General features: G+C 40.2%; 1 protein-coding gene across 2 annotated transcripts in view; it reads right to left on the bottom strand.

The window, feature by feature from the left end:
* Usp25 (ubiquitin specific peptidase 25) overlaps positions 1-27,358 on the bottom strand; it is a 108,710-nt gene that overhangs the window by 63,332 nt on the left and 18,020 nt on the right. For both annotated transcript variants that reach the window (XM_085832213.1, XM_085832214.1), the window contains exons 2-6: positions 22,184-22,261; positions 18,509-18,653; positions 7,680-7,803; positions 5,531-5,693; positions 836-922 (exon numbers count right to left, since the gene is read on the bottom strand). In XM_085832213.1, coding sequence (XP_085688339.1) covers positions 836-922; positions 5,531-5,693; positions 7,680-7,803; positions 18,509-18,653; positions 22,184-22,261 — 597 coding nt within the window. The remainder of the gene's footprint in view (positions 1-835; positions 923-5,530; positions 5,694-7,679; positions 7,804-18,508; positions 18,654-22,183; positions 22,262-27,358) is intronic.

The following is a 27,358-nucleotide window of genomic DNA, read 5'->3' as shown; positions in this document are numbered from 1 at the left end:
CCTTTGTCTCTATAGCCGGTGTCGTTAAGGCCACTGGCTCCTCATTGGAGGTTACCTGATGCCTGCACCACACTAAATCAACCCCCTACACAAGGCTTTTACTCATTAAGTAGGAATGTATGCATACAAACAGTCCAATTTTTATTAAAATTAAAATTTTATAAAATTTATATTTATTTTTAATATATTTAAATATTTTATATTTATAAAATTAAAACTTTCTTAACAAATAGCTGACAAATTGTAAGTGCTTCACATGTTTCTTGATTAATCTGCTCAGTGCCTCTGTTGTTGTTACTGTCAACACTACAGAGAAGGAGCTCCCAGAAAGTAGCCTGACTTGCTTTAGGGCCATAGCTAAAACCCAAGCAATCAGACCCTGGAGTCTGCTCTCTTAGTCAGCCTCAGCTGCTCAACACTACCCTCCAATTCACGAGGGATACCTGTGCCCATCAAAGAGCACACAACCCAGGTTTAAAGGATGGTCTGGATGATCAGGTGAAAAGAAACGCTGATGCTGATGAGAGTACTGAGGAGTCAATTAAGGAAAGACCTAGATAGGAGCAGGTCACCTCTGAATGTCTTCTCATTTGACAGCCTGAAAGGGAAGGGGTCCTAACCTGAGCATCTGGAACTGCTATGCTACTGTGACACACAGGAGAAACTTCACATTCATGATACAGAAAAGGGGATAGGAAGTTAATGTAATAGAGATAAATGGCATAACATGAACATTTGAACAGTTTCAGATTTAATAAAGAAGATCTTCCAAAATACTTAAAAAAGAGCATGAGGACCGTAACACTTGGCTTTTAAAATCTTGTATAATTTTTACCTTTTGGTTTCGGGGTAAATCTTGAGCATTTGATGGAGGCTTGTAATTCAGAACTAATCTTCTAAATTCCAAAAGATTGAATAATGACTGAAAAAGAACAATTTAAGACACCTAAGAGAAAAATTCTATTAATGGAATTGTGAATATCAATGTTCTCAAGGCTCATTCTTGACAATTCTACTACTTATAAAAAGATCTGTTGCAATTAGCACAAGGATATCTTTTTTCATGAGAAAAGTCTTTTTATATATTCTAAAATAATATTCTCATTTAAAAATAATTTTGAATGAGCGTTTCAGGGAATACAGTGTAAGTGTACTTCTTTCTGAGTCACATTTGATATAGCATATAAACTGACACGATCAGCAACAATGTTTTAACTTTTAGGAGATATAAATTGAATTACTTTATAGAGCATAAAAGTAGCATCACAAATCAATGATTACAAATTATTTTAAGTAGATAAATTTTGGTAAACCTGATTCACCACTTGTCTAAAAACACAAAGACAAAAATAAAACAAAACAACAAAAACAACAACAGAATGAAAGAAAAACCAGGAGCTGGGCAAATAGAAGCCCTGGAAAGCTAATGACAAATGGCCAAAAGCACTTTCTAGCAGAACCTATAGGACACCAGACGGGATCTGTGGATCTGTCTGTCACGACTTGCAACCTCCCTCCTCTTTCCTTGATTCCTTCTTTGTTTTTGTTTTGTGGAAGTTTGTAGTGCATAGCCCTGGCTGGTCTGAGACAGGCTGCATTTGAATTCAAAGAGATCCACATGTTTCTGCCTGCAGAGTGCTGAGATAAAGCCCTGTACAACCAATGCCCAGGCAAGTTGTGTTATTGTTGTGGGTGGTTTTTGTTGTTTTATTGCTGTTCTGTTTTGCTTTGGTTTTGATTTTTTTTACTGTATAGCCCTAGCTGTCCTGGAACTCTAATTATAGCCAAAAGAGTGGCCTTGACCTCAACAGATCTGCCTGCCTCTGCCTCCCAGTGCTAGAATTAAGGGCATGAGCTACCATCCCCCAGCTTCCAGCAAAGATGTTTTAATTACATATTATGAGCACATAAAAGAATTCATTTTCTATTCTTGTTATTTTTGTTCCTCTGAAAAGGGATCTTGCATGCCACCCAGGATGGCTCTAAGTACTAAACTCTAATGATTCGTCTGAGTGGGCCATTTGAAAAAAATGGGAGCCCAGGAGCATTGTGCCTATGTTGTTTTTCCATACATTTAATAAATACTCACAGAATACGCATGGCTTGACGCATGCTACAGGGCAAAGAAGGAAGGGCACCTCGTCTTACATGAGGTGGATCACTGTGGACTAAATGGGTGGCAGGAGGAGCATGGATCAGAGAGGAAAGGAAAAGAGCCTCAGGTCAGAACCGAAGCAGAAAGGAAGAAGTTTAACGCCAGAGTTTAAACAAATAAAAGGTTTTGGACGTAGTAGCAAGAGTAAGGCAATGAAGCAGCAAGGAGAAAACGGGAAAGCCGAGCTTTCAGACGTGCAGGACATCCAAGGAGAAAAGGGCGAACATCGGGACCCTCCACAAACAGAGTGGAAGACGGGTGCTCAGCAGGGACTTGCTGGGATGTTTCAAGACTACAGAGATTTGCAACAATAGCACGCTCTGTCTAAGGGGACACCAAGATGGCGGTCTTGAGAAACAGTAGAAGAAGAACGCTATGGAAAAGCTTAAGGTGGAGGGAGATATGAACTACTCGTGCGGAATTGTGAGGACACTGCCAATGAACAATGAGAACCCAAGTGCTGTGCTTTGAACTTCCTTTGGAGTGGGTGTAAAAGAAACTGTTCTCTACATTTTATAAACATTTCCTAAGGAGGGACTTGTAGCTGGCCGGTTCCGTTTCCTAGCCTGTTAAAGGGCCTATCACCCGGGAAGCAGCGGCTGCTGTGTGCTGCTCTGCAGAGGGGACACATCCACCTTCATCTTCTCACATAACTCTGCAAGCTGAGTGAGCTCCAACCCTGAGATGTTGGGAACTGAAACTGCGGAGCACTTATCAGTTTGAAGGAATTCCCACGGACTTTGTGAATTCCAATAAGAGCTTTGAATGTTAGTGGAGGCAATTTTAACTGAGAGTTATATTTATAAGTAAGTAATGACATCTCAGCTCACACCTAAGAATTAAGCAATATCAGAAAAAGAAAAATTAAAGATTAAAATTCCTAAACATCAAAATAAAAAGCCCCTCAAAATAATGGTGAACTTTGAAATACAGTTAAAAATACAACCTTACGTGAACTTGTGGCATTTACTACCTACACAGATTTCCAACGTGAAGACTTATATTTTTCCTAAAAGTCACTTCTATTAGGTTGTGACAACCTAACCTTCTAAAGGTGGAAAGTTATCTGTATGGGGAGTTTAGGCTTCTGCTAGAGAAATCAAATATTCTTCAGTAGCTAACTTGCTATCGTGGGTATAGTCACTACTAAACTCAAATAAAATATTAAAACTAATAAAATTACTACTTTCTATGAAGGAAAAATGAGTCACTTTTTTCCAGTGCATTCCCTTTACACACACACACACACAACCTTGATTGTCTAGTGAACTTAGGGTAGGTGGATGGTTTCTTTGTCACATTAAACTAAAATAGGAAAAGAATAGGAAAGATAGAGTTTCCTTGTCTCTGTTAATTTATTACTTCAAATGGGAATAAATGGAAATTTCCCATGAATATTGTCAGAAGTGAACAGCATTTATCTAGCTAACGAATGCTGCTTGGAGGACTTCATCCCCTTGACCGTCTCAGTGAAAATGGCCTGACCACGGAGTCACGAGCATTAGTGTGCACAGTGCTGTGTAGAAGGCAGGCAGGCAGGCCAGCACTTTCAGAAACACTCAGACCACAGCTTTACATCTGTTCTTCTAAACTATGCCACTGCTAGACAAGAGAAGAGAAGCCATCTTAAAGACTATCCTATCCTAAACAGCTTGTAATGTCTACAGGACTCCAGAGGATCAAGTAAATGTTATTGCTTTGGACACACATGAATGAAAATTTCAGAATGCAGCCTATTGTCAAAGAATTGCTAAACATGCATAGATATCCAGATATTTCTTAGACTATTAATGCATTAGAAAAGCAAGTGATGAGCCATTTTCTTTATCAGTGTCTATTCCAGCACAATGAGAATGAGGCGTTAAGTCCAGAAAACCAAAGGGAATCTACTTAAATTGCTCGTGTGTCACAAGCAAAGGGGGTGGGGCTTGAAACCTATACTACACTTTGTTGAAAAGAAAGAAAGAAAAACAAAAAACATTAAAATCACAGATGAGTCGCCTAGCAATGACAGACAAACTAGCAGAAAATGAACGGTGTGAAATACTTCTGACACTGTGTGCAAGCGGAAGCAATCATAAAAACAAAACAGACTCGGGAAGCTGCAAAATAGTCTTTAGAGCAACAAAACCAAAGGGCACATAGCATAGGCCCAGTGATTCTTATTAGGAATAGTAAGACAAACCATTCTAACTCTCCTATGAAACCTAACAAAATATCTAGAGAATATTCCCGTAAATTTGAAATTAAACTACTCATGCCAACAGAGAATGAAAGAATTATGGCAATCATCATTACTACATAAGAAGTTAGAAATCAGAGATCACACTAAAAATATTACAAAAAAAAATTATTCCTTGTTGAGAAGATAATGGGTATGTGTATTTACAGACATCTCCTATTTTGGAGAAAGCTAACAAAACATACCACAAGAATTTTCTATGGTAAAAATAAAATGTGTTAATCTTGATTTATCAATGTTTATTCTTTTTAGAATTCTCACATATGTCCAGTAATATATTTGTACATCAACACCAGCTTCAAACAAAATGCCTCTTTAAAGAATCAATTTGTAATTATGTAAACATGTAGTCATGTAAAAAATATGACTATTTCCCTTATATATAAATAAGCCTGATCTGAGTGACAAAAAGTGAACTCTAATTTCCTACCTTGGTTATAATTATTCTCTATACTTTCAGAGAGATACCAACTTATAATTATTCTCTATACTTTCAGAGAGATACCAACTTATAATTATTCTCTATACTTTCAGAGAGATACCAACACAATTATCTTCTTTCTACCTCTTCGGGATCAATAAAACTGCACCAATTCCTAACAGCAAGAAGCCAGTAGAAATTAATCTTATATAACCGGAAGGAAATAACTTATGTTGCACATATTGGAAGCTTCATGGCAGGTATCGTGCTATGCACCTGTAACCTTAGTACTGAGGCCAGCCTGGGCTAAATAGAAAGATCTTGTTTGAAAATTAAATTAAAAAAAAAAAATCTTTTTAAAACAATGAAATCTTTCTTTAGCCAGATGTAATATCTCATACCTATAACCCCTGCACTCCAAAGCTGAAGTAGCAGGTTTTATGTTCTAGGCTAGTCTGCACTATAGAACAAGAACCAGTCTAAAACAAAGAACAGGAAATAAAGACAAACACAAACAAAAAAAGGACAACAACAAAAGGCACACTGGGAATTTTAAAGACAAGACAGTCTAGGGGATACTAAAATCAAACTACTTTATGCCACATCTATGAAAACCCTACCTGAGTTTCTACTTGAAATGTAACAAGAAACATCACGCCCACCCCTGATGCTCCTCAGGCCCCCTGACTGAGAGTCAGAGCTTCACCCTTACCTGAATAACTGCACTAAACCAGCAGGTGTTGCCGACGTTCTTCAGACCGACTGGAGCTTTCTCTTGTCTTTTTCTGTCATAGGGGTTTCGAGAATCCCTCCAAACTTCTATAGGCGTTCTCTTCAAGCATGCTTTATTTTCTGCTATGCTGGCTTCAAGAACTCTTAAGAAATGAAAACATGGTGTTGAAAAAGAGCTACGCTATTACAGACCCCTCGAAGCAGCAGCATTCGATGGATTTGTTAAACATCTCTAATATGTTCAATGAAGTGATATGTGAAAATGACATTGCTCGAGTAGCCATTGGATGTGATTAAGAACATGACAGTGGCCAATACATCAAGTGAAGTAAAGATTATTTCCTAAGAAGATTCAAATATAATGTCTCAATGAGGCTAGCAATATAATCACAATTACCTAAACACAGACACACACACACGCACACGCACCCACGCACGCATGTGTGGTGAAGATTAGTCTACATATGCCACTGTGGTTCTAAGAGAGTACAATACAGATGAAATTTCCTTTGCCTAGTGGCCTTGTAACCCCTGTGTTACAGCCTAACACTAGGCATGTTTGTGTGATGATACAGTATAAACAAACTTACTGTACTTCCAGTCCTTAAAACTACAGCAACTGCAATTATAGACAGCTGGAGCAACTATGCTCTCAGCACTCAGCATCTACGACACCACGTTTATACTTTCAATATGCTACTACTACATGCCCATCAGTTTATAGTACCCCAACTCATTACACGGCATGCTGTAAAAGGAATGCCACAGTAGTCTGGCAGCCTGGAAGTCTCAGGTTTGTCTCTTGCCTGCATCAAGGGCTGGAGCTGTTGTTAACCTAAGACATGACATCTAGGTTTTTGTAATCGCATTCTGATGAAATTGTCTATTCACCCCTTTCTTAGAACTATCCCAAAGCCAACCAGTTTGTAACTTCAATATTGTATTAGTTAGAAAACACTGACAGGGGCTGCAAGGATAGTGTCATTTCGTTGGTAAGAGGAAGTACTGACATGCTCAGTGGCATGGTTTTCACCCTCAGTTCCCCAATACATAGATAGGTGATAAACAGACAAACAGACAGACAGAGACTGTCACTCAGATATACACACTCATAAGGAGAGGTCGGAGAAGTTCGAGCCAACATTGGATACACAATCAGACCCTGTCTCAAAATTTTCATGAAATAAACATGTAAAGAAGCAGCAGGGATTCCAAGTGGAAAGAAAAAGCATACCCTAGTAATATGCATTTGCATGGAGGCAATGTAAATATGAACCCAATAAACATGCAGACATTTTCAGGACAAAAACTAAGTTCACAACCAAAGCAAGAAAACACATGACACAGAATTATAGATAATAATCTGGGATATAAAATTCTAGATAGTTTCATATTAATATGCTAATATAAACAAAAGTTTATGTGCAGTTTTCATTACATTTTTTTGGCAAGTATAACCTTTATTTTATAACGTATCTCCCACATCACATTGCTGAACCCAAGGTCCCAGGGAGAGACTGTCTCATCACAAAGAGAACCACACTCATAGCTGCCTTTAGCCTCCGTACACAGATACACATGACCACGGCTTACGTGCATACAGAGGCATTAAAGAGTATCACTACCCAACATAATTACATACCATATGTCCAAAAAAGCAAAAACCTCAACTCATTTACTACATTTCTAAAAGTGAACTGGAAAGTAGATTCAACCAACTACAGAAGGAAACAAAAAAAATTATAAAAAATAAATTTGTGACAAAATTATGTTTCACAATTACAAAATAAAGTTTCAGAACCAAATGATGTTTTATTACATAAAGCATAGAAAGAACACAGGCACATGTTAATGATTTATTCAGAATAAAGTATATCTTATTGATTTTTTTTTTTTTTTTTTTTTGAGACAGGGTTTCTCTGTGTAGCCCTGGCTGTCCTGGAACTTACTCTGTAGACCAGGCTGGCCTCGAACTCAGAAATCCACCTGCCTCTGCCTTGGTTGTGAGTGCTGGGATTAAAGGCGTGAGCCACCACACCCGGCCTTATTGATCTTAAAGTTAAAGTTTATCTTTTTTTCTGGAATATAGAAGTATTCACACACTCAGGCTTGGTACAAACTGTTCTTACCTACTGATGGCCTGCTCTTCATCGGTTATGCCAGTCTCCCTGAATGCCCTGTTTGATTCCGCCAAACTCAAAGCAATCGCTCTCTGAAGATCATCTTTGTCATCTCCAGTGAGATCAATTACATCTGAAAAGAAAATTATCTTTCTCAAAGTTAAGTCAAACAAATAAAATGAACCCCTATCACAGAGACTTCATGCATAACAAGCCTTGGCAGGCTAAAAGCCAGAAGCAAGTTAATTGTCTAATTTTGTAAGTATGTATATATCCTTAACAATGCAAACATAGCTACTATCAACTACTCTCGGTAACTTCAGTTTCTTCTAGAAAATCTAGAAAAGCCTTGGTATTTGTTGATTAACTATGCAATGTAGGAGAGGGAGCTATAAGGCGCTGCCACTTCATTCTTTACACTTCAGTACCGTGTGATTACGTTAGGGCATAAATCCTTCCTTTTTCATTGAAAACAAGAATTTTACTTACACAGACATATGCAAATGAACATATTTCCCCCATTTCTTTTTTTTTTTCTTTCTTTCTTTTTTTTTTTTTTTTTTTTTTTTTGGTTTTTCGAGACAGGGTTCCTCTGTGTAGCCCTGGCTGTCTCCCCCATTTCTTAAGAGAACTTGAATATTAGAAGTTCTACTTCTACATCCAATGAATAAAACCTGCAGCTTTTATCAACTTCAGTAAAATATGCTCAGTGCAGCTCTGTAATGTGTACTGGTCAGTTTCCTTGACAGAGACGACGCTGATGATGGATACTGCTATTACAATTTAAGCAGTAAAATGAATCAGTCCAATGAGAAAAAGAATGGGTAATCAGAATTGTTTTCATGTTTTGGACATAATATATACTCATATTCCTTAAACCTTAAGTGTGTTTAAAATATTACACAAGAAAAAGAAGAGGAAAAAATGGGAAAAGCTGCCTTAATTTTAATCACTGCATTTTAACAATTACAAAAATCTCTTTTTATTGTTACCTACCACTTTTTCTCCAAGAGGAGCACACAAGAACTTTTAAAATATTAGACATAGTTGCTGTGGAAAGGGTTCTTTAAATGACCTCATATACAATGAAACCTCATAAAATACAGTAAGTTGTACTACAACACATTTAATCACAGCTGGAAAGATAGGTGAAGCATACAGTACAGAGTCACTGTACCTGGGTACAGTACCTGGAATGATGGGACCTCTCACATGCCATCAAGTACCTGGTTTCACATGACTGAGCACATGGTCCTCAGGACACAGCTAAGGAGGCTGTGGCTGTAAAGAGGAGCTATGTGGAGAATGGCGCTATAAAGAAGATGGAGCTATAAGAGGCCAGAGCTATAAGACAGCAGAGCTATAAGAAGGTCAAGCTTCCCAGTCCAGACTCAATAATGGAAACAAAGGGGTGCGGGTGGGGGTTCTAGGTGGTATGAAATGCATCACAAAGCAAGAGCCAAAATGACTAGAACCCGGAGAGTGACGGAGAGGAAATAAATTTGAAATAGGAAAGTAGAAAGTCAAGCTCTAGGAGCAGGATCAATTAGTGCATGGATTCCATTCCCCCATACTTCTATTGTGTTTCCCTCACAAAACAAACAAACCTGTCTTCCATATTCACTTGTGAAGAAGATTATGAATAGAATTCAGGTCACATCAATACCATTACTAACAGGAGACTATGGAGGTAGAAGCAACAGAGTGACCATGATCTTATTGCTGCTGCTTTTTCCAATCTTTAATGGATGTGTAGATGTTGCTCTATAGTAGCACTCCAGTAGCCAATGTCTACCTGTATAAAGCTCACTCATAGCGTGAAACCAGTATTTTCTTAGCATTCCAATATCCAGTTGGAGCCACGCGGAGGTTAAGCATCGAGCTTTCTATTCACTAAGCCAAAGCTATATAGTAAGAAGTATGCACTTGATCTGAGCCACCCTACAGGTTGTTCTCCTGGTGTGGCAAAGGACTTAGAAACACTTCGAGGGTCAGTCCTGCAATGATCTGCAGTCACTACCTAAAGCCGAGCACAAGACCCCTCCCTCAATTGCATGCAAGATGTTTTTAGGTCACTTGGACTAAATTCCTTCTCTAAAAGTATAGACCATATTGGCGGTTTCATGGCTAACGGACTAGAAGACTACTTAGAAAGGCACTAACTTACACATGTACTCTTCATGATCTATGAATTGTAGTTGAATTAACACAAAAGTAAGCCATCAGAAAGGACAGCACCGTTAGACCTATCCCATAAGTGTAAGGATAAGAGTGGCACACAGGCTCCAAGTCTGAGTCTTTCATTTCTCACATCCCTCTTTCCCCACAATCAATGCTTCAGGCGTGACCTATTCATCCGAACAGACACTTTCAAGAAGAGATGAGGAGTCCTGACGGTAAAGACTATGATCATAATAATATGGATGTGTAATCCATCTGCTCTTGTTGATATTTGCATTGCTGACGCAGAATGATAGGAGCAAAGGATTGCATCTTAACACAAATCACAGCACCAGACCAGAACCAATGTGAAATTCCCTTTATTGGGTTATAAATAAACACAATTGATTCTTTTAGAAAAATCAGCTTCTCTTAAGAGTTATAACTTTGATCCAAAAAAAAGGTAATTTTACTAAACATTGAGTCTTAATTTACAAGGTTCTTAAATTGTTAATGACTAAAAATTCACAGAGCACGTATGTCAAAGCCTCCTCTAAGGGCCTGTCCAACGCTGGAGTTGTGAACTTAGTATGCTTCATACCATTTTTAGTTGAAAGAACAAATGACATACTACAAAGTATGAATGCCAAACTTCAATTTCCCCCATCACACACAGTAACTTTAACTGTTGTTAATAACTGAGAAGAAACTTTCATCCAAGCTCAGAATTTTGAAACAAAAATATGTTTCAATTAGTATAATTCTGATAGTGTCTCAGAATCTAAAGGCTTTTCTGCTAATGCCAGTTCATAACCTGCTAAAAATTTGGTATTTTAACATAGCAGTCTCTCATAATACAGACAGAAGTGCAATTATCAACTCAGTCTTACAGAATCATGTATGGGTAAGAGATCCATTCAAGTAGGAAGGTAGTGGTAGATTTTAATATAGAACAGCACCAGAGGGAAAGCAATTAATGAGTATCACAGACATCAGTGTGACTGTGGATTCGCACCACAACTCACCCTTCAAAAATTAAGAACCACCGAGTTTTGGGATAGTAAACAAAATATCCGTTACTATTTGAATAGTCAGTTAAACCCCTTCCCTTTTCCAAATGAACATCTGCATAAAACCAGACTTTCCTCACATAAAGAGTGCAGAATGCAGTCCCTCCAACCCGATCTGAGATCCCAGCTCTTCTCTCACACCACACATAGAAACACTTTCAACAGAGGAAAGCACGTGCCCTTCCACTAATTTGTTTCAGAAATATACTTTATACAAAATGTTTATATAAACATAATAGGTTGCTGTTTGGGTAAAAATTAATTTTCTAAGCTTCTCTGAATTTTAAGTTATAACTCAGAAAATAGTTTATTTCAACAAAAGCACTTGGAAGTGTACCATAAATTTGTGAGTTTATAGGAGTCCTGAGATCAAAAGTGTGCCTTGTTATTAAATACAAACATGTCCTCCAATACTTTTGGCTGGATAGGGTGTGAGCTTGTGTAATCTGGCTTTTACAACTGAGTTGAGAAAAGATAAAGTGTAGTCACCTGATGAATGTCAGCAAACGTTGCTACAAGCCCTATGTGCCAGGCACCTCTGTGATGAGGCCAGAACATGGCAGCAAGGCAGCAGCTCTTGATCGACGCTCATGTCCTCCACACTGTGGCCTAACCCAGTGTGTCCTGCTTTCTCATTCTTATCTACACACATGCATACTGTCTGCCTTGCCCCGACAGCATCACAAACAAAAGACACTTGTTCCTTCCACTGGTATCAAAGGCAAAAACTGCCTGAGCTCCCAGGACCTCGCTCAGTGCCTCCTGCTACCCTTCTCTATCACCACATCTCTAATCCTCCAGGAGTTGGACAAATAGGAACAACTGTAACCCAGACGGGAACTGGAGCCTGCCTCGCCTGGTATTAGGCAAGAGAACATTTTAATGATGGAAAGGGTTAGCTGAGATCAGATACCATCAGGCCTTTACTGAAACATTTTCTTCCAGCAAAGGAAAAGTTCTCATTTGTAAAGCCACTGTAATTACAATATTCTTCATGGTGTTCCCATTATTCTCCATAAAGCTGCTTGTCTTCTCCCATGGTTTTCTAACACTGTGGTCATAATGAATTTTATGACCTAAGTACATACCGAATTATCTAGATAAAAGTATCATTTTATTTAATAAGAAATTAGTAAGTAAAATACAATTTTTTCTATAATTCATGCATAGTTTTTTTTTCCTTTTGTGATGGCTATTTTTGGTTATCAACATTACTACATCTGGAATTAAGTAAAACAAATCAAAGAGGCTGGGGACACCTGTGAGGATTTTTATTTTTCTTAATTAAATCATTTGAATCGAGAAGATCCACTTTGAGATGGAATGACTCATCTTTAATCTGGGCCACACCTTCTGCCGGCAGCCTATTATAACAGACATGGAAGAAGGAAGCCTACTCCTTCTGCCTGCTTGTTCTTGCTCTTGCTAGCACACCTACTCCTTCACTGGCATCGAAGCCAACTTCTTTTGAATTCTGGCATATACTGAAGAACAGCTGAGAAATCCAGTCTTGAGCCTCACTGAACTTCCTTTTCAGGAATTAGTAGAACAGCAAGTATATTAAATGCTAGAGCTAACAGTTGTAGAATGAAAACTAGCATTTTCCGTATGTTTAGAAAAAAAGAGCTCAGAACTAATTTGGCTATAAACAATTGGTAATTGGCAGAAGTAAGTTTAAAATTAATAGCCTTGGGGGGAAAATCCATGTAAATACCAGCACACTATACCCTTATGTGTGTGCCATGGTAAGATTTCAGAGAAATAGTGCAAACCCTTTAGCTACCTACTGTCCCTGCACTCTCACTGTGAGGACAAGGCTACTTAGTAGACAGGCTGGTTGGATACCACTTCAGTAGATTATATCATCTTCCGAGGAGGTACACACATTTGTAAGATTGTCTAAATTAAAATAATTTCATAAGTCACAAGTACAGCACATGATCCTCACACTTATAAATGTTTACTCTCTAAGAAATTACCATGAAATTGATATACATATTATGTATACATATATGTTTCCCTGTGTCCCAAATACATGTATCCTATGGGATTTTACACACACGTTCAGTCCTTGAATGGTTTGTAATTCACTTCATCATGAAAATACATTTTAAAAATTAAGTTTGTAGCTGGGCTTGGTGGCGCACAACTTTAATCCCAGCACTCGGGAGGCAGAGGCAGGCGGATTTCTGAGGTCGAGGCCAGCCTGGTCTACAAAGTGAGTTCCAGGACAGCCAGGGCTACACAGAGAAACCCTGTCTCGAAAAAAACAAAACAAAACAAAAAATTAAGTTTGTTTACAAGTACATCATTTAACCCAAAGTCTAGTTGAATGACAATGCATAGATTTTAATCTGAAAAGGAGAAATGAATGTTTTCATTATGTCTTTATCTACATAAAGTTAAGTCCAGAGGAATGTTGTATTTTGTGTGATAAATGAATTTTATATTTGTCACCAATAATGACTCCTAGGCTCCAGGTGGACAGCTGGGAAGGAACTTGAGGAGACCTGAGTGATACAAAGGCTATTAGAAGGCTGCCTCACATGTGCTAAGGCCTGGGGTTTCATCCCAAGGACTGAGAGGGAAGAAAGAAAAATGAATCTGAGGAGAGTTGAAGCAACAAGTTGGAATGCAAATCCAGAACTGTACATTGCACAGCTTCTTTTCGGGGAACCCCAAGGACGGGAGCCCTCTAAGACGGGAAGGCATGTAAGAGCACAGATGAGACTTCAGGGAATCTCCCAAGTCCAGCTTCAGCACCTGCTGTCACTGTTCATCCCGTGAGCCAAACCCAATTTTGTCACAGCCTGGGCTGGCATTCACTTTCCTCACACGGCCCTGTGACTCCCTTCCTCACCTCCCTCAGGTCTCTGTTCAAATGTCACCTCACCCAAGAAGCCTTCTCTGAGGACAGAGCCTAAAATAGCAGCTCCTGGTCCCAACCACAGCCACACCCATGTCGCCATCCTGGCCCAGCAATTCTGTTCTTTGTCAACTTCTGAGACCTCGAACTCCCCTTCCTCACTACCCTCCATAAGCAGACATTGTATCTTTCAACGGCTTACAAAGGTCCCCAAAATTATTGAAAATCTGTATATATGTACCAAAAACACATGAAATTTAACACCCAAATATGAAACAGAATTTTAAAAGTGGGCTATGTGTAGTGACGATAATAAGATATGAGTATATGTTCCCATTTTCTACAAAGAGGACAGAAAAAGCAATACATTTACAAAAATACTTTCATATAAAAAGACATACACTCTCCAGTTCTTCCCTACGGTAATGTACTGTAATGCTTGAGTACTGTACCAGCCTAGAAAACAAAAGCTGCACTTGAAACAGAATGCAATGAATTTAGAAAGTTATCCAGGCCATTCCACAGTCCACATCTATTAGAATATACCTAACTGGCTCTAAGCACGCTGGTGGAGCTAATCAGCTACATCTTCAGACCATCCTAATCTATCCCTAACTTTGGCTGTTGGTGAAGAGCCAGTGTAGTTTCATGCACCAGAAACTTCTAGACAAGAGTTGTAACTTCCATTGAATGGATTTCTTGTTCTCCTACCTAAAGTGGCTTTTTTTAAAACTGTGAGGAATGGGAAAAGGTAAGTGTCCTTAGAGGTGAGAATACAAACTCTGCTCCCACCACCATCTAAGCTAGAAGCAACCTTGGCCAAGCAACGGACAGTTCCCTAAGTTCCAGGGTACACAGTTCAGCTTGTATAAAGGGAGGGCACCTACAGCAATTCAAGTGTTTGAAGAGTCTAGTATGGTACTTAATTAGAACCTGTGTCAATGTATTGTGTCAGTTTCTCTAAGGGTAAATAAAGCCAAATTACTTTCTACGTAATGATTACCTACCCAAATCCCTCTTATCTTTTGATCCACATTTTGATTACTCAACTGTGGTACATCTTGCTCTGGTGGACATATACTGTTTTTGTCCTGTTTATAAAAAGTTTAAACAATTTAATAGTTGTGGTATAAAAGTGTCAGTATTAAATTTCAAACTGGGCAAAACCCTTTGTAAAAGTCATGGCTAAGACAGTATGTGCCAAGACCCAAAACCATGACAGTTACTCTTTGGACTTTTACGTACAATTATAATAGCCAATACTGTGCACTGTGGTTTAGTCTAATTTAGTTGTATATGTGGGAGGGTCAGAGGCACATGTCAGGTATACTCGCCAATTCCATCCCAGGCTAGTCCCTAAGACAGGGTCTATCATTAAACTGATCTAGGCTGGAAGCCAACAAGGACCAGTGATCCTCTTGTCTCTGCCTTCCACAGCACTGGAATTACACAAGCTTTGTATGTGGATTTGGGGATTTCAAACTCAGTCCCCCATACCAGTGCAGTATACTCTGCAGCAGTAGATGATACTGCCATGATCTCATGGAATTTCATTCCCAATGTAAGCTAGAAGCTGGAGGCATTCCTTTGACATTGTGCATGCTAACGTGGGTCAGGATTATCCAAGTTATGAATAGGTCTAGAGTTTTTGCTAATTATATGGCAAATAACTTGAGCCTTTTCCCAGAACACACCGCAGTTTTAAATTACAATAGCAAATGCTACCAATGGGCACCCAGTTCAGTAACTCTGAAGTTCAGAGTATAAGTGTCCTTGAAATTATAATTTTTTCACTCAAATATAAAAGGTAAAACTAGAACTATGAGATGGGTCCACTTTTAAAAGAATTGAAAAGGTAAATTAATTCTTCAGTATAACAGAAATGGGCCCAAATATAATTGTTCTTCATACCAAGGAAGATAACTTCGAATTGCCTTTGTTTGTCAAAAGATGCATAACTAAAAACTCAATACTAGCACCAAGTGAGCTGGCTGAAAGCATCACAGTTTCTTCTTCTCTAAAGGAGGGACTAGAGCGCACGTGGTTATATGTGCACTGGTATCAAGGCAGTAGCATATGCATTGAACTTAGGAGTATTTAATACAGAGTAAAAAAAAATGTTTGCCAGTACTGAGGCCAGTAGGCTGGGAACATGACTTGATTTACACTCAAGCTTTGGCTAAGGAGAAGGAAGAAAGTAATAATTTACTGAAAATAAAACCTCCATATTTAAAACAAACTATGGGAGAGTTTCAGACACCAATGTACTGCAAAGAAAATTGAGAACATGCTCAAGAATGAAGCAGTTCAGTCCACATCAATGCCTGAGAAATTCCTCACTCAGAGAAGTCTGCACTTAGGCTCTCATTTGGAACAATTTCCAGTCGTGCATCTTTTCTTTCATGCATAAGCTTCCACTCCATAAATAGACACACAGACACAGACACACAGACACACAAAGACCCTTCATTTCTCAGCAATAAATTCAGAGTCAAACGTAAGCATCTCTCTACGTAGCTCAAAATCTCACTAAGTTCACTGAATTAAGACTATTTCCTAATAAGAGCTATGCTTTCAATACGTTTACAAAACAGAGTACAAACGAACATTGCTACTAGGGTCATTTTGCAAGCACACCATTAAATTTCAACAAGTCTGAGTCTCAGTGGTCTCAAGTCTAGGCAATGGCCACACTACCAAGTGAGCTTCCAGCTTAACACATGCGTTTTATAATGAAACCACAGTGCAAACAAGGCATTCAAAATGATAACCAGCTGAGGTGTAACCAGAAACTTCAATCACCTATCTTTTACTCCAAGTCACACAATATTTTTCTAGGGTTATACATATGCAGTGGGGCATGGAGTAGGTGCTTTATCAGGAGCATTCAGCCTTGTGAATGTGGGCTGTGTTCTCTCTAAGGGAACCTATGCAGGTCACCATTGGTGTCCCACAGCGTTTGCACTGGCCCTTGACAAATGTCTTGAACAGGTGTTACTGCTCGGCTTACGTAGTACTTTCTCCTCTTGCACAGCAAATAAGCCTTCCATTATTTATGGCAGTCTCAGGATTCCACTTTTGCCCCTTTGTCCATTGAGCTTTGTTTCATAAACATAACATTAACAGCAAGAGTACACAAGTCTCCTTCTAAAAATCTTACCTCCCCAATTACAGCACGGAACTGGACTACCTGCCAGCTTGCATCTCTAAGTATTGCCTTTAGTCAAAACCAGATGTTTTTCTCTTCCTTCCATTTTTTTTTCTTTTTTAAAAACTAAGTAATTAGCTCCTTTTGGCCCCATAGAACTGGATACTAGTCTCCACCACACAGCCTTCCCATACTTAGAACCCTATCTTCTCTCCTCCTCTCTGTCTCTTCTAAAATTGATAAGTTTCTCAAGTTTATTCCTTTTCTTAGTCTTGAGATTTTTCTACGCAAAATGTAGTAGCACCACTGTTCGTCCAAGTGATTTCCAAATGAAGGACACCCTGGATGCAGGAAACACAGTTGTTCCAAGCAAGAGGACAGGGAAAACGTTCTTGACCAGGTAGCTGCTGAACTCTTTAAGATGAAAATAACCTATATAGAGAGAGAAAGGTTGAAGATGCTTCCTAACTGTAAGAACAGCAAGAGCTCACCCTGAGAGAGAAAGTGGCTCCGGGTGTGGGTGCTGAGAACTTCAACTCAGGTTGTGTCATTGTCAGAGTGTAAAGGAAGGGGAGAAGCAGAGAAACAGAGATGAAGTGGGGCAAACCCTCAGTCTGTCCGGAACTTGACATAAGCCAGAGCACCTCACTCATGCAAGCAGCACGGCTCCTATCGCCTGTTAGCTGCATGGAAAGGAAGTGAGAGATGGGCTCTCCTGCTGCGTTCCTAATTATTACAGCCTCAGAATGAAACTAGAAGTGCTCCTCAAACATGCTAGTGATCTCGTGTCTCCAATCTAGAACGCATGAGAATAAATGCCTATATTTTATATACACCAGCTTTGTGCTTTGGGGAGCCTAATAATAAAACCATGGTCAAGCACATACTTTAGCCACACCACCAGTTCAAGCACAGTTAATGAACCATAGCAAGGCTTTGGGAATATGAGCATACACTGGAAACTGTGAGTGCACCATGACAATATGCACATGATCAGGATAGGCTAGAGCCTTGGGCAAAGTCTCTCATGCACCTTGACTTAAGTGTGAGAGTCAAAGGGTGACTCTTTCATGTGTCTTCACTGAGGTGCACATGAGAGTGGATGGGGTCTCCCAACAACTCGCTCAAGCTTTTACTGTGCCTTTCATTTCGGATAATGAAGGATCTTGATTACAACATGAAGAGCTTCTCTTCAGATCTTTATTGTCAATGTGGAGTGAGGGAGGAAAGTTTTATAATATATTAAACATATTCTCATATAATATAAACATAGTCTCAAAGCAATACTCAGCTTCTACTGAAAGCTGAAAAATGCAAATGACTGCCCTCCTAAAATTCCATACTTTATATGAATATGATTCACACAGTTCTTTCATATTTCAAAGGCATGTAGACTACATGAGATATTTAAAACATAATAGATAACATAAATAAAATTATTTGTCTTTAACCTAGAAAAACTATGTCACTAATAAAAATTTACATTCATTTATTTTTGTAGTTATGCTTCACCTCGCTTAATGAGTAAAACTATTACATTGTCAACCAAAAAAGTTTAATTCGTATCAATAAAACATTGAGAAGAAAAACTTACTTGCATCTGCCTGGCTTCCCACGCTGATGTACCTGTCGTTGCCTGGAAGCGCTGTCTGGTAATAACCTGTCTCCTCCTGTGGAGGCGTCTTGGCATTCTTTGCAGTGAGGAAGGCTACTGCTAATTCCAAGTTTCCGTTACTATCCTTCAAATATCAATAAAGGAACACGCAATGAATTTCGAATAATGATATATAATCACACAAAATGTGCATAATTTTATCCATAATGTTTTGTGGCAAAATCATTTTGATTTGAAATTATTTTAATACAACTCTAACTTAATAGTAATATTTCATTATCCATAAATTATGATATTCATTATTAAGACATCTAATACAGTCCTAAAATCAATTGTCTATTTTCTTAGTTTTCTATTACTTTCTTATCCATTTAGAAAAGTCAAATCATGAGCTTCCAAAGTGAAACAAATGAGTAATCTAGATTGTCGTGTCCAACCCCCACCCCCGGGGGTGTGTTCCATAAGAGTGAAAAGTGTCTAATTAAAATACAGCTTCTCCAGCCGGGCGTGGTGGCGCACGCCTTTAATCCCAGCACTTGGGAGGCAGAGGCAGGTGGATCTCTGAGTTCGAGGCCAGCCTGGTCTACAGAGTGAGTTCCAGGACAGCTGGGCTACACAGAGAAACCCTGTCTCGAAAAACTAAAATACAGCTTCTCTCACACGGATACTGGACACACAGCTAGAACAAACTGGAGCAAAATGCCAAGGATTCATAGGATGGAGAGGCAGGGAGAATTGCTAGGCAGAAATAGTTATTGCCATCAAGATGACAACTATGCACATGTCCGCATACGCAGGCACGCGCGCGCGCGCGCACACACACACACAAACACGCACACACGTCACTGCTCATCAAAAGCACAGCTAACCAAAATATGCAAATGTTCATATAGAATTGGAAAAAGCAAGGAGAGGAGGGAGGGTTGCTCAGTTTTGTCTTCAGAATCTCGAAAGGACTAATGATAGGTAAAATGTAACACTATCCCAAGGCAGCTAACTGAGACAGCACAACGAACTCAGAGATTGATCAAGTCATCTCTGTATCAGAAGCTACAATGTAAACACCTCACAGGTTTCTTTGTTTGTTTGTTTTGTTTTGTTTTTAAAGGCAGTAGAGCACTTTGGACATCGTATGATGTTCATGTTAAAAAGCTTGTGCTGGCTTAAATTAAATGAATTAAATGAATTAAAAAGAAAACTATAGAAGCAAAGTCTGACGAATCCCTGCTAACCTATTGAGGAGAAGAGAGAATTCTGGGATGAAGATAATTGCAAAATAACCAACAGCCAAAAGAATGAAGAAGCAATTCCTGCCCCAGACTCATTCTAGCAGGGAGTTGAGGAGAGGGTGGTGGGAAGGCAAAAACACAGCTTCACTGTGAGATGCCTTTATGTACATTATGAGACCGAGTGACTCTTCCAAGATCCACTGTTAGGCAAGTACACGGCTCACCAAAGGAACTGCAGCTGAGACTGAGGAAGAATTTACTGTGTGTCAAGAAACCTGCTAAGCGCTTCAACCCAAACACAGCAGGGATTTTACAACCTGGTGGCTATTCAGCCTGTATGACTAAGTATAGATTCTTGTTATGGTTTGGATCTCAAACGTAATTCACAGGCTCCTGAGTTGGAAGAGCAGTACCCAGCTGATGGCAACATTGGGGAAGCTGAGTGACTTTCTCAGGAGTCAGACTGTGTAAACACAGTGAAGTGTGGACGGGGAGGGTCTCCCAGCTCTGCTTTCAGGTCTGCTGAGGTGTGAGCAGGCACCCTCATGCTCCTGCCACGGTGAACCCCCACCATGAGACAGCACTCGTAAACTCAGCCAAAAGGAATCCTTCCTCCTCTCTTGGCCTTTTGAAAGCGATGTGTGTGTGTGTGTGTGTGTGTGTGTGTGTGTGTGTGTATGTGTGTCTGTGTAGGTGTGTTTATGTGTACAGGAGTGCAGTGCCTGCAGAGGCCAGAGAGGGGATCTGACCCAGTAGAGATGGAGAAAGCCAATGATGTATTAGGAACCAAAATGCAGTCCTATGCAAGAGCAGCCAATGCTCATGGCCTTGAGCCACTTCTCCAGCCATCCAAGTTCTGTTTGTCAAGTATTTGGGCAGGGTTAAGGGAAGTAGCTAGTAGCATGTTAAGATTACAGTGATGAAGACAGTAGCTGTGGTTCCCAACACATGGGACTTCTTGGTATGCTGGTAAGCGAATCAATTCATTACTAAATCCCTTGAGAAATCAGAAAGGCTATCAGTTGGGGTTTAAATGTCCTATTTACTCTATCACCAAACTTGAAATATAAGTTTGTGAAGAAAAAAACCGCTTACACTAAAGGAATATGGACAAAACTTAATTGAACTATACTTCTCAAATGTAAAACAGGGAGGGGGTTTCCTCCAAATACACAATAGCAAAGTGATGGGCTACACCCTCACCCTCACCCTCACCCTCCATCCTCAGCGATCTCCTGGGAAAGGCATTTTCTGGAAATAGACTTGGAATGGGTTGGTCACGTATTTATCAGAATGAAAGAAAGACATGCTCCTAAGAGCTGAGGGAATACACAGTGCTTCCTCCAACGACAAGATGCACAGCTCTGCATAAACACCTGCCAGCATCCATCTGGCAAACAGGACAAAGCAAAGCTCCCACCAGAGCATCAGACACAGCCTTAGTCAGGCACCGGCCGATGGCTGCTGCAGCTTCTGTTAAAGCCTCTCCACACGCCGCTGTGTGATTTGCGGTGGGTTACTTAACGGTTCAGGTTTCCTCATCTTCAAAGTGGGGAAATGGACGTATTTGTCTCTTGGAAATATAAGACTAAATGAACAAACCCACACGAAGAACTGAAACGCAGGTTGTTGCTATCATTGCTGATATTTGCTTATAACCATCAACAACTTTAAAATGGTAAACTATCTCTGGAAATTAAAGCTCTCTAGCTCAGAGTCAGGGACAGTTTTGACTTTTTTTTCTCATGGATGAGTTACAAAGGCTCCGGTCTATGCCTGTGACTACGGTGATAAAAATGTTCCATACAAATGAGCTCAAACTTCACTTCTATTTCAAGCATATACTTCATTGGCTTGATCCTTCTCCCTGTGAGCAAGCCATGGGATTTGACTCATCTGAGCAGCTCCATAAGGAAATGAGAGTGTATCTAGGATACAACCAAATGGCACATTGGCTTTGATGCACACGCTACTGAAATTTGAGGTAGAATATCCTTACGGCATGCTTACCTAAATAAAGTTATCATGAGCCACATGATAGCTGAAAGCAATATATATTTCTCAGTCTCAGAAAGAAAAAGAGGTAAGCTGTGGACCCTATTGCTTCTCTAATTTGTGTTCCTTCTTCACATTGTATTTTAACCCATACACTGAACCGCAGTCATATACTAAATCATGGTTGAAAAGCATTATTCATGAGCACTGAAATTACGCCCTACCATTCTGCAGGAAAGTATCTGCTATAGAGGGGCTACACATCACTCCAAGGTAGCAGGGATTACTTGTTTACAATTGCAACTCACAAAATGAGGCTCTCGCTTTAAGAGACTGCTTTCCTGTCTCTACAAATATATGGTTTAACTAATACAGTACACAAGAGTGAGAAAAGTACGCCGCAGATGTAAGCTGTAAGTTAAGGCCATACCTTCAGGGCTTGTTGGAGTATCTGGGCATCATTAATCCCAGTAATTTCTCTCAGCTGATTCAAAAATGTCTGCTGGTGCTAGAGGGCAGAAAAGAAATCAGAATTATTACAGTAGGAACAATGAACCTATTTTTTTTTCTAAGAAAAAAGAGAAAAAGAAAGAGGAGAGAAGAGAAGAGGTAAGCCTTGGAAGACACACAATAAAAACACCACTCTTTTGAACAAGGAAAGACACCTCGCATCAGGGAGCCCAGCTGCGACTCTCGCATTTCTCCACAGCTGGCTTCTTTAAGACAGGGCATTACTGTGTAGCCTTGGTTGACCTGGAACTCGGTGAAGACCAGGGCAGACCTTGAACTCCCAGGCATCCACCTGGGATTAGAGGTAAGTGCCACCACGCCTGGACTCTCGTTTTTCATCCTCAGCTTCCACAGTTTCCCAAGCAGCTTCAGAGCTCACAGTTTTCAGCCTGTCTTCATCGTCTCAAGATTATGCCTCCCCAAGAATTTGAACCTGTTTGAGCTGGGCACACCTCCTGGGATGGTTAGGAGATGTGCATGTATGTCACAGGCTGCCTAGGAAACCAGCAAGTACATCTCAGGGTCCAAGGATGCAGCCAATGACAAGAAGACCCCCTGATCCTCCAATCTCACTGCCATAAAGCAGCCTCAGTAGAACTGGTCTGGTCCACTTCAGTCACTTCCCTCCACCGTCTGTGAGACTAGGGAATTTCATAACCTGAACAGCACAAGATTCTACTACCAATGCCTGCAAAGATCTTCTATTAGCAATTCCCACTGGATGTCCTTCTATTTTATTTCTTAAAACCTGATCCTCTCAAACTGTGGAACAGCACTATGAACTAAAGTACAGAAAAAGTAAGACAGAAAGCAAGCCTCATTGCTACAATAATATGGGTCTCCTGATTTATTACTTCAAAATGGTTTATCCCTTACCCTTTACCAACTCTGATGGGAATTTGTGGGTAGTCTTAATTAACTACTGGGCGAGAGTATGCTGAGAAAAGGAGTATTTACAAAATTTCAATCCACAATGAATAAAGAGAAAAAGTAGCTCTGTACTGGAAACTAGCAAGCCCCCTCCTTAACCAGGACATCTAAGTTACTATGACTGGTGACAAGACAAAAATGGCAGTATGCACCTGCTGACACACTGCAGCCTGGAGCTGTGCAGGTTTGACACAAGTACAAAACCTGAATTTAATCTTGAAGACTGATCAGACAACCTCAAGCAAGCAATCCAGAGCAAGTGAGTTGTTCGGTCATCATTAAGATGTCTAGACCACCAAAAGCAAAAAGTGAGTCTCTTCCAGAAGGGAAATCCAGAAGTACTGCCCCACAATGCAACAAGAGAGGCTAGCTGGGTGCCCTGCAGAGTGTCAGTGGCGGTGACTGGAGAAGCAAAGGGAGCTGCTCAGTGGATGACAACATATTAGTCATGTTCCTGAATTGGATTATAGTAGGGGAACATCATTTTTCCTTAGAAAATACCCGTGAAATGTTTAAGTGACAGACTGGTAAAGTGTACGGCACCCAGAGGTGATTCTCAGATGCTTCAGTTAAAAAAAAAATAAAGATAAAAAATAAAAGCCATGGAAGTTCTTTGCATTAATATCTCCAAATCTAATTTCCCATAAGAGTTCTAGAAAACCCAGCCTGACATTAAAAAGCTCTTTAAGACTTCTTCTGCTTGCCGAGCAGTGGTGGCACATGACTTTAACCCCAGCACTCGGGAGACAGAGGCAGGCGGATTTCTGAGTTCAAGGCCAGCCTGGTCTAGAGAGTGAGTTCCAGGACAGCCAGGGCTACACAGAGAAACCCTGTCTCAAAAAAAACAACAAAACAAAACAAAACAAAACCCAACCAACCAAACAAAAAAAGACTTCTTCTGCTTAAGGTCTGTGCAGATTAAAGTGTCAAGCCACTCACCCATTCAGGAGTTCAGAAAATAATTTTCTGGTAAGCAAAATCCATTATAAAAGTGAAATCAGAGATGTATGAATTCTTTCAAAGAAAAGAGAAAAATCAGCAAAGAGAAGAAGCACTACATCAAATACTGTTGGGCAGTGGTGGATTACTCATGCCATCTAAGAACTTCATTTCCATAAAAATCTTATTAAGGAACCAAGACGGCAGCACCTAATAATACAATAGATGTTAAGATACAAAAGAAAAGAATGTAAAGGCCACGAAGTACACAGAGGCTTCATGAAAGCATCAAACTGACAATCTACAGGTTGCAATAAGAAAAATCATATTTCTCTTTAAACCTCTCCTATTGATTTGTATTTGAAAAACTGGAGTAAAACTGACAGTGGAATCAATACCAAAGATTAGAAATTAAGTATATATTTTAAAAAAACATACAGGACTCTTTTCTATAATGTAAAACTTAGTTTAGTAACTATAACATGCTAAGAAAATGCCACAAGCCTATTTGCAATGTACAGGGCCTACAACCTCAATATTCTCTTTTCATTATTTTTTTCAGTGGCAAATTATTTAATCATGCATCTCAGAAAAATTATTGAACATCCCAAGGAAATTTAGATATTTTGTAAAAATGTTCATGTCCTTGAACCAAGAAAGCGGTTGTCACACATTAATGTTAACAAGATGACCAAATATGCATGGAACACTATAAAGACCAACATCCCACCAGAGACTGATTCCAGGAAAAATGTGCCTCAAATGACTATGCAAATCAACCTAGATGCAGTATGAACAAGGTAAACGCCCTTTTATTTTAATAACAAATGCAATACAAAGATGCTAGGAAGGGCACATCCCGAACAGTACATAAACACCTCGGTGGTACTTCTTCCTTCCTTCCTTCCTCTAAAGACCTATTTCCCTGTGGCAAAGAAGGTAGACATTCATCAGCGGTACGATCGAGGGCAACACACAAGCAGAAATGGGATGTATTTAGAGGGTTGGAAGTGCCTTATGGTTCCACAGATGCCTCACTAGAAGATTCGGGGAGCCCACTTAAGCCCACCCACCCCCCTGCCAAATGGGGCAGATGTAGAAAAGAGCCATTCAGCCTGCCTGTAAATCAGTGATCATGATAGCACCGTCTTGGTATGCAACCGAATACTAAGGTGATTTTTATGGTACTAGTTGGCCGACGCAGAGTTCATTAAGAAATGCAGAGAAATCACGCAGAGGACTTTTGCTGTATATCATAAATGTTCAGGGTTTTCTTTTTCTTTTTTTTTTTTTTATGAGCAGTCAATCTGATACACTGCCAAAGAGCCCTGTTCTACCATGATTCATGATTCACAAATTTTGACTGGGAGTGAAGAAAAGAGGAGATAAGGGGGTGGAGATACTGGAAAAGGGGAAGGAGGTGAGAAAAAAAGCCACAGACAAGGTTCTTAGCTAAACTGACAAGAAATAGAGAAGAGATTGGGGATGGGGGTGGGGGGGTACAACAGAGAAAACTCCAGGAGAAGTCGCCTGGTTGCAATGCTGTCCTCTTTGTCATTAGCCCACAAGCTGTGCTCTCATCTTCTGTAGCTCTGTCCATATTGCTGATATTTCTGCTGTGATCATGATCCTGGTTAGTCTGGTAAGGCCTGGACCTTCCTTCCTGTGAGAGTTATCTTTTCTGTCAGCCTGACTGGCTTTAGAATCACCATGGAAACTAAATCTGGGATGCCGGCGAAAGATTTTCCATATTAACTTAAATGAGGTGGAAAGCCTCACCCTAAATGGGCAGTGGGCACCATTCCATGGGTTAGGGTCTTAGACTAAATCTAAGAACGAGACAGGAAGCTGGGCATAACGTCTTCTCCGCTTTCTGACTGTGGACACATGTGACCAATCAACTCCTCTCCTTGTCATCAGACCTCCTCTGCCATGATGAACTGAACCTCTGAATGCTGTGAGCCAAAAGAACCCCCCACCCTGTGCCTTATGTTTTGATGAAGCAGCAAGGCAGGTAACTCAGTTACCTGCACTTCACACTTCCCAAATTAGTCTCTGATAAACTCTTTCTTCTCCTCACTCCAAGCATCCTGCATAGGAACCTCTGCTGCCCTAGCAAGTTCACATGCAAGGTGGACTCGCTCCAATTTCCTATTTCTGGAGCCTATTATTGAGTCCCAGTGGCCTCCTCTGTATGGATTTCTTAGGTGCTATAGAGCAGAACATAGCGGCTTCTGTTTGTTCCCACCGCTGGGCCAAAGAGCAAAACAGAATTCAGTAGATTTGGTGGTTTGTGGACGCCACAAAAATCAATAAGCGAAGATGCCAAAATGCACACACACCTTCAAGCTGTCTCCTTTATTTCCACTGCCCAATGACATCCTGCTTTTCTACAACTGCAAAATATAGCAGTTCCAGGATAAGGAAGCAAGTCGGTTTCAGTACAAATCCTTTACTTCACCAGTAGACTAGGGAATGCCAGGCTTTTTTCTTAATGTTTCAGACAAAAGTGGAATCACCCCTGGAACCTACCTATGGGGAATACGGGAGCCAGAAGAGAAAGGCAATAGACACTGGTTAAGTATTACTAAGTATGGATAGGAACATGCTTGTAGGACTCGTAGTTCTGTGTTAAGCTTTACTTGGTTACATCTCTGCTGTAAATATCCATCTGATGCTCTTTGAATGAGTAAAACTACAGAGAAGAGACCAGAAAGGCAGAAGCCTCCCTTAGGGTTATCAGTCTCAAGAAGCCTTGGCTCTTAGAAACCAGAGAGATGACGTCACAGCAGCCCAGCTTTCCTATGCTTTTTACGATTACTCTGAGAATACGACAACAGCTGCAGTGTGACCAATACAGCCACTGCTGCAGACCTGCTCCAGGTATGAGCACCCCAGTCTGCCCTAGCCTCGGAAAGCAGCACTCTCTGAAAAACTAGCCTTCTGTTAACTCAGGCACTGACCCCAGAGCCATTTTCATTCAAACCAGGGAGGAATCATAAGCAGACAGCTTGATTAACACAGATGTCAACTTGCACTTGCAGGAAACACAGTGGGGCGGACACCTTGCTACAGAGGGCCAGCAGATAACAACTAGGCTTCCCGGCTGCCTTCCTGAGTGAGTCCCTCTCTGGTGCTACCAGCTGGTGTGGCTTGAGAGCCCTTAACAGGGCTGGAGTTCTCGGAGCAGTGGTTCTCTTTGAGCCGCTAACACAATGTGGCGGCA

The sequence above is a fragment of the Mus caroli genome, unplaced genomic scaffold, assembly GCF_978045245.1.
Source record: "Mus caroli unplaced genomic scaffold, Mus_caroli_1 scaffold_17, whole genome shotgun sequence".
Taxonomy (NCBI): Eukaryota; Metazoa; Chordata; class Mammalia; order Rodentia; family Muridae; genus Mus; species Mus caroli.
This window is presented reverse-complemented; position numbering and strand designations above follow the sequence as displayed.